Source organism: Lycium ferocissimum, chromosome 7 (assembly GCF_029784015.1).
Source record: "Lycium ferocissimum isolate CSIRO_LF1 chromosome 7, AGI_CSIRO_Lferr_CH_V1, whole genome shotgun sequence".
Classification (NCBI taxonomy): Eukaryota; Viridiplantae; Streptophyta; class Magnoliopsida; order Solanales; family Solanaceae; genus Lycium; species Lycium ferocissimum.
Genome location: NC_081348.1, coordinates 56,874,240 through 56,882,040, shown reverse-complemented (window position 1 = coordinate 56,882,040; position 7,801 = coordinate 56,874,240). Strand labels below are relative to the sequence as shown.

At 37.0% G+C, this 7,801-nt stretch overlaps 2 protein-coding genes across 2 annotated transcripts; both read right to left on the bottom strand.

Moving 5' to 3' along the window:
• Window positions 1-2,864: 2,864 nt before the first annotated feature.
• LOC132062368 (extensin-2-like) lies at window positions 2,865-3,912 on the bottom strand. Its single transcript, XM_059454950.1, has 2 exons — window positions 3,298-3,912; window positions 2,865-3,242 (listed from the first exon to the last, which is right to left on the bottom strand). Exons 1-2 carry the CDS (start codon window positions 3,910-3,912, stop codon window positions 2,865-2,867), a joined length of 993 nt encoding a protein of 330 aa, XP_059310933.1.
• A 1,961-nt stretch (window positions 3,913-5,873) lies between these two features.
• Window positions 5,874-7,251, bottom strand: LOC132062367 (extensin-2-like). The gene is made up of 2 exons (XM_059454949.1): window positions 6,459-7,251; window positions 5,874-5,926 (listed from the first exon to the last, which is right to left on the bottom strand). The coding sequence occupies exons 1-2, from the start codon at window positions 7,249-7,251 to the stop codon at window positions 5,874-5,876; spliced, it is 846 nt and encodes a 281-aa protein (XP_059310932.1).
• Between the last annotated feature and the right edge of the window lie 550 nt (window positions 7,252-7,801).

The following is a 7,801-nucleotide window of genomic DNA, read 5'->3' as shown; positions in this document are numbered from 1 at the left end:
TAAAATCAACGGGTTTGGTGCTGCTATTCATGTCTTGGGGGCCAATTTGAAATATTGATCTTCACAAAGAAGAGCTGAAAGAGAGAAGACTTGTTAATCATCCGTTGAGCAAAAAGGAATATTTTGAGGAAAGATTTCTCTACTTTTAATGTGTATTTTCGAAGAGAGTTTTTTGTATATGTTCTTTCATTTTCTTCTTTTTCTCTCTCTTATCATTTTTAAAAAATAGAAGTTAAAACAAACTCTATGTTAAAAGAGTTTTATAGAAAAAACGGAAAAGGTCCATATATATCAGACTATCTTGAAATTGCCGCATTGCCCGTCGTTTAAAAGGTCATTGTCCGCCCATGCCCCTAACGTTACGTTTTGCGTCACCCATGCCCTTGAGTTAACGAAACGACAAAAATATTGGAGCAAATTTGCGCGACTCACATAGTATAGGGTCATATTTGATGGCTGAAATTCCTAAATATTATGGCACAAAGCAACAATATGGCACAAAATATCAACGCATTTCAAACATAAAAAACATTTGCAATTACGATCCATGCATCCATCATTACATTCATCAAATTATACAACTAAAAGATCAAATACAATTACAACCATCTTTTAAAGATTGTTTTCTAAACAAGAGCACCATTTTACCTTTCAAAGATTTGTTTTACTAATGATAATATCTTCTTCTTTTTTTTCAATTAGTTGATGACCTGGATAGTTCTTTCTAGATATTTTTCGTCTTCCCGGATCTCAATATCTATACAATAATGCATGCAACAAGCTTTGCACAAAACATAAACATAAAAAAAATTCATTACTGGATCTGTAAAAAAAAATCACAAGGAAAAAGATAACTTACATTAGACTTATGACACACGAAAAAACGTCTCGTGCGGATCTTGAAATTTTAATAGCAATAATAGAGAGAATATTACATTTTAGGGATTTATATGGTCTTACATAAAATTTAATGTGGTATTTTTAAAGCGAATTCCCGCATAACATAAATTTAGTAGAATTATTTGGAGTCCATGATGTGAGATGGAGTGACGAACCCTTCCACAACTATTTGAAGAACTCGAAGCTTCCGACATTTCATAAACAAGTGAAAGAATAAGAGAGCAAAGTGTGGGTTGCACGATATGTGTGGAGTTTCAAAATGCAGTACCAAAAAATCATTTGCTAGCATAAAGTGCACTACAAAAAAAAATCTAAGAACTATTGGTACAATAAGAAGTTGTTGCATGCAGTATCGTGTAGATATTGGGACTGGGAAGACGAAAAATATCTAGAAAGAATTATCCAGGTCATCAACAAATTGATAAAAAAAGATATTATCATTAGTAAAACAAATCTTTTGGAAAGGTAAAATGGTGCTCTTGTTTGTGAAAATAATCTTTATATAAAAGATGGCTGTAATTGCATTTGATCTTTTAGTTGTATAATTTAGATGTAATGTAATGGTGGATGCATGAATTGTAATTGCAAATATTTTTTATGTTTTGGAATGCAGTGATATTTTGTGTCATATTGTTGCTTTTGTGCCATAATATTTAGGAATTTCAGTGGATCAAATATGACCCTATACTATGCGGAACTGCACAAATTTGCCCTCCAATATTTTTGTCAGGTTTCCGTTAACTCAAGGGCATGGGTGACGCAAAACGTAACGTTAGGGGCATGGGCGGACTGACCTTTAAATGACGGGCAAATGCGTGCAATTTCGTATAGTCCGCGGACATATATGGACCTTTGCCGTATAAAAAATGACTTCTATGAGTTTTGAGGGGTAAATCTAAGACAATCCACTAAGTGTAAGGGCATACTTGAGACTACATTCAAACAAAATGCAAATTTATTACATTTCTCATTGAGGGGAAATTTTGAGTCAGTCCCCCAGTGGTAAGGACAAATATGAGATCACATTCAAAAGGAGGACAAATTTATTCTATTTCTCATAATTGAGGAAAAGCTTGGCTTTTTCCCTATATTCCAATATTGGGATGAGGGCTTGGGATATTTATAGTTTGTCGTACCTTGTAATTAAGAAAACATGTCATATATGCTGGCATGAATTATGAAGATAGTACTCCTTTTAGTTTTCAATGTACAAGTTTCAGATGAGACTGTTATGAATATAACTAAGATGGAGGACCCATGTGGAAATATGTCAATTAAATTTAGAACCCTGGGAAGATGTAGAAGAGGGAATAATCTACAAGGGGTATGCTATGAAGTTGTATCTTTTTTTCTTAGTTGCTTAGATTAATTCTGAAACCTCTTTCCCTTCTTCCTTTTTGTTTCTTCTTCCCTAGAAGATTTGATTACTAGTTTGAAGTATTTGTAATAGATTGAAGATGAACTCTTATCTTAATGGATGCTATTACAGTTCTCACTATCAATACAATTCCTCTTGGTGACAATAATTGTGCTCATTTAGTTAGGGGTATTGAATTTATTTAACTATTTTATGTCAGCACTCAGCTCATTTTTTCTTGTTATTGAGCAAACTCCAAACTTAAAAAGAACAAAAAGATCATCATTTTCAGAATAACTTTTTATCTCATAATATCAAAGTGAAAAGAGGATACATATATTAAAAATAAACATATAAGGATCAATGATAGGAACAAAAGAAATGCATACGACACATAATTTGTAGGACAAATAAAAATAAACTGCTGAAGCCGATCTCTTTCTCAAGCTAATTACTCTTACTGCAGATAAATATATGATCCATATGGCTTGCGACAGAAGTCATAGAAGATAGATAGAATGAAACTTCAAGAAAGGAGGATATATGTGTGGTAATGGCACTAATATGGTTTAGGAGCAGAGATATGAAAAACTAAAAATGTGAATTTTTAGTAGGATGGAGGTGGCGGCGGGTAGTTGTAGTAGTAAGGAGGTGGAGGCGAAGGAGATGGTGGGGATGGCGACATGTAATAATATGGAGGAGGAGGGGATGGTGATGGTGGGGGTGGTGACATGTAGTAATATGGAGGAGGAGGGGATGGCGATGGTGGGGGTGGTGACTTGTAGACGTATGGAGGAGGGGGTGATGGTGATGGAGGAGGTGGAGGTGGAGATTTATAGTAGTATGGTGGTGGAGGAGAGGGTGATGGTGGTGGTGGGGACATGTAATAATAAGGAGGAGGTGGTGGAGAGTTGTAAATATATGGAGGAGATGGTGATTTATAATAGTAATTTGGAAGTGGTGATAGAGAAGGTTGTTGTGAATACTTATCAGAATACGAAGGTGCGGTACGAATGCAATAGATGGAAGTAGGGAGATACTTTATCATTAGGATATGGTGCCCGTGATGGAGATGGAGCCCATCCTGAAGGTGAGGGCGGTGAACTATTATCATATGGAGATGGTGATAGTGGCGATGTAGTTGGTGAAGTTGGAGCATTCTTGTCATCGTAAGTGGATGAAGGCGCTGGGGAAGGTCGAGGAGAGAACCATTCTATAGGTGATGGTGGGGATTGGTTAGGGTAAGAAGGTGTAAGTACAGGCGCTGATTGAGGAGACGATGTCGTATAACTAGAAGATGGTTCCCATGAAGAGTAATATGGGGATGGAGCCCATCTTGAAGGCGAGGGCGGAGAATTAAAATCATTTGGAGTCGGTGATAGTGGTGATGAGGTTGGTGAACTTGGAGACTTGTTGGGAGTACGAGAAGGCACTGGGGAGGGTTGAGGAGAGAACCACCCGAAAGGTGATGGTGGACTAGAAGTGTAATAATCCAAGGATGATGGTTGTGGTGATGGAGATAGTTGACGTGGTGGCTGGTTAGAGTTAGGCGCAGACATTGGTACTGATTCAGGAGACGACTTGTAACTATATTTTCTCCATGAATGAAATCTATGTCTTGCTTCTACGCTCTTGGATACCAAAAGTATCGCCATAAACCATACAAGATATGGCCGAAAAGAAGCCATATTTTGTTAGAGATATGAAGAGAATGAACTGAAATTGATGAGCATAAAGAGGGAGAAATTCCCTTTATATAGTCTTCTCATGAAATTTTGGTACAATATTTTAGTGAAATTTATGAATGTTGCTGCCCCTAGTTGGTAGACTTGTTCTTCAATAGTGACAAAGACTAACGTGAGACCAAGTCAAACATAAAACTCGAGGGAAAATGGAGCTACATTTTGCGTTCGGCAACAAAAGGGCAAATGGAGCTATATTTTATGCAAATTTTAGAGACTATATTACTTTATTCCTTGTTTATTATTTACATCCATGAAGAACTTCCAAGGACGGCTTTAAAAGTTGTAAAACAACACTTACACTAATATCCATACCTCATTCAAAAATCTTTTTAAATTTGTTTAGATTTCAAAATTAGTTTAGCAAAATTTGTAAGTTGTTGAAGGTTACTTATATCTTTCTTTTTACTTTTAGTTTTTTAGCCAACTGAAGCACAAGCTCCACCTTAATTTTTTTTTTTTTTTAAACCTATATTTATTTTCATTCTTCTTAGAAAAAGGATGAATTTATAAGCTCCGCCTTGTTTTGTCTTGAGATATATAAACATTTTTTTGCGCGGATTGCCCTTCTTTTGGGGTGATTTTTAAATTTTGCCCTTCATATTTGTGGTCTTTAAATTGTGCCCCTCATATTGCTGGTCTTTAATTTTTGCCCATCACGTTGCAACCACGAGCGTTCACGCGAAATCATGAGGTTACGGGTTCGAACCGAAAGCTCGAGCATAAAAAAAAAAAAAAAAAGTTGCAAGGCAAGGTTTGAGTCACGTGTATGACGGACCGGCATACAAGCATTGTTAAATTACCAAAGTTATACGGACCGGCATACTCGTGCCTTATGGGCGGACTTGGCATAAGTATGCGGGTCCATAACTGGTAATTCCTTAACAAGTTTATCTTGGATTCCGGCATGCTTTATAGACAAACTTTTAGTTAAGCCTTAACTAAAAAGTCTTTTCCTGAGTTATGCCTTATGGGGCGGACTTTTAGTTAAAGGCAACTAAAAGTATGCCCGTAAGGCATAACTAAAAGTATACCTTTGCGTAAAGACGGAACTTTTCGCTTGAAGGCATAACTAAAAATTTGCCTTATAAGACGAGGTCCGTGTCTTAAGGAAAAGTTACGCGCATGGGGCATCTTTTTATGCGCTTATCACTAAAAGTACGTAGCATAGGTAAAATAACTAAGAAAAGACTTTTAGTTAAGGCTTAAAAAAAGTTTGCCATAAGTATGCCGGACCTGGCATAAACTTGTGAAGGAATTACTAAAGTTATGCCGGACATCTTACTTATGAAATACGCCCATAAGGCATAAGTATGTCGGATCGGCATAACTTTGGTAATTCCTTAACAAATATCTTATGCGTGGGGGCATAAACGAAATTTAAACTCTACCTTGCGAATTTTTTAAAATTTTTTTAGTGGGGGGTTCGAACACAGGAGCCATGGATTTTACAAAAGGGCAAAATTTAAAGATTTCAAATATGAGGAGCAAAATTTAAAAACCACCCCAAAAGAAGGGCAATTCTGCGAATTGCCCATATATAAACAAAAAACGGGAAACAAGAAAAAGAACACGAATTATTTAGAACCCTGGGAAGATGCCTATATATAGAAGAGGGAAATAATCTATTAGGGGTATGCTATGAAGTTGTATCTTTTTTTCTTAGTTGCTTAGATTAATTCTGAAACCTCTCTCCCTTCTTCCTTTTTGTTTCTTCTTCCCTTGGAAGATTTGATTACTAGTTTGAAGTATTTGTAATAGTTTGAAGATAAACTCTTATCTCAATGGATGCGATTACAGTTCTCACTATCAATACAATTCCCCTTGGTTACAATAATTTTGCTTATTTATTTAGGGGTATTGAATTTATTTAACTATTTTATGTCAACACTCAGCTCATTTTTCTCGTTACTGAGCAAACTCCAAACTTAAACAGAACAAAAAGACCATCATTTTTAGAATAACTTTTTATCTCATAATATCAAAGTGAAAAGAGGGTACATATATTAAAAATAAACATATAAGGATCAATGATACGAACAAAAGAAATGCATACGACACATAATTTGTTGGACAAATAAAAATAAACTGCTGAAGCCGATCTCTTTCTCAAGCTAATTCCTCTTACTGCAGATAAATATATGATATATCCATATGGCTTGCGACATAAGTCATAGAAGATAGATAGAATGAAACTTCAAGAAAGGAGGATATGTGTGTGGTAGTGGCACTAATATGGTTTAGGAGCAGATATATGAAAAAATAATGGGAATTTTTAGTAAGATGGAGGTGGCGGCGGGTAGTTGTAGTAGTAAGGAGGTGGAGGCGAAGGAGATGGTGGGGATGGCGACATGTAATAATATGGAGGAGGAGGGGATGGTGATGGTGGGGGTGGGGGTGGTGACATGTAGTAATACGGAGGAGGAGGGGATGGAGATGGTGGGGGTGGGGGTGGTGACTTGTAGACGTATGGAGGAGGGGGTGATGGTGATGGAGGGGTGGAGGTGGAGATTTATAGTAGTATGGTGGTGGAGGAGTAATAATAGGGAGGGAGGTGGGAGTGTAAATATATGGTGGTGGTGGGGACATGTAATAATAGGGAGGAGGTGGTGGAGAGTTGTAAATATATGGAGGAGATGGTGATTTATAATAGGGAGGAGGTGGTGGAGAATTGTAAATATATGGAGGAGATGGTGATTTATAATAGTAATTTGGAAGTGGTGATAGAGAAGGTTGTTGTGAATACTTATCAGAATACGAAGGTGCAGGTACAGGTACAACCGATGACTGAGGAGATACTTTATCATTAGGATATGGTGCTCGTGATGGAGATGGAGCCCATCCTGAAGGTGAGGGCGGTGAACTATTATCATATGGAGATGGTGATAGTGGCGATGTAGTTGGTGAAGTTGGAGCATTCTTGTCGTCGTAAGTGGACGAAGGCTCTGGGGAAGGTCGAGGAGAGAACCATTCTATAGGTGATGGTGGGGATTGGTTAGGGTAAGAAGGTGTAAGTACAGGCGCTGATTGAGGAGACGATGTCGTATAACTAGAAGATGGTTCCCATGAAGAGTAATATGGGGATGGAGCCCATCTTGAAGGCGAGGGCGGAGAATTAAAATCATTTGGAGTCGGTGATAGTGGTGATGAAGTTGGTGAACTTGGAGACTTGTTGTAAGTAGGAGAAGGCCATGGGGATGGTTGAGGAGAGAACCACCCTAAAGGTGACTGGTTAAAATTAGGTGCAGACATTGGTACCGACTCTGGAGATGACTTGTAACTATATTTTCTCCATGAATGAAATCTATGTCTTGCTTCTACGCTCTTGGATACCAAAAGTATCGCCACAAACCATAAAAAATATGACCGAAAAGAAGCCATATTTTGTTAGAGGTATGAAGAGAATGAACTGAAATTGATGAGCATAAAGAGGGAGAAATCCCTTTATATAGTCTTCTCATGAAATCTTGGTACAATATTTTAGTGAAATTTATAAATGTTGCTGCCCCTAGTTGGTAGACTTGTTCTTCAATAGTGACAAAGACTAAATGTGAGACCAAGTCAAACATAAAACTCGAGAGAAAATGGAGCTACATTTTGCGTTCGGCAAGAAAAGGGCAAATGGAGCTATATTTTATGCAAATTTTAGAGACTATATTACTTTATTCCTTGTTTATTGTTTACATCTATGAAGAACTTCCAAGGACGGCTTTAAAAGTTGTAAAACAACACTTCACTAATATTCATACCTCATTCGAAAATCATTTTAAATTTGTTTAGATTTCAAAATTAGTTTAGCAAA

Bases quoted from the DNA above. Each gene is read 5' to 3' on its own strand.
- LOC132062368 (XM_059454950.1), bottom strand. From the start codon at position 3,912: ATGGCGATACTTTTGGTATCCAAGAGCGTAGAAGCAAGACATAGATTT. The intron at 3,243-3,297 runs GTATCTCCCTAC...TATTCTGATAAG, and splicing joins CACCATATCCTAATGATAAA to TATTCACAACAACCTTCTCT.
- LOC132062367 (XM_059454949.1), bottom strand. From the start codon at position 7,251: ATGTCTGCACCTAATTTTAACCAGTCACCTTTAGGGTGGTTCTCTCCT. The intron at 5,927-6,458 runs GTCACCACCCCC...GTTCTGTTTAAG, and splicing joins CCTCCTCCATACGTCTACAA to TTTGGAGTTTGCTCAGTAAC.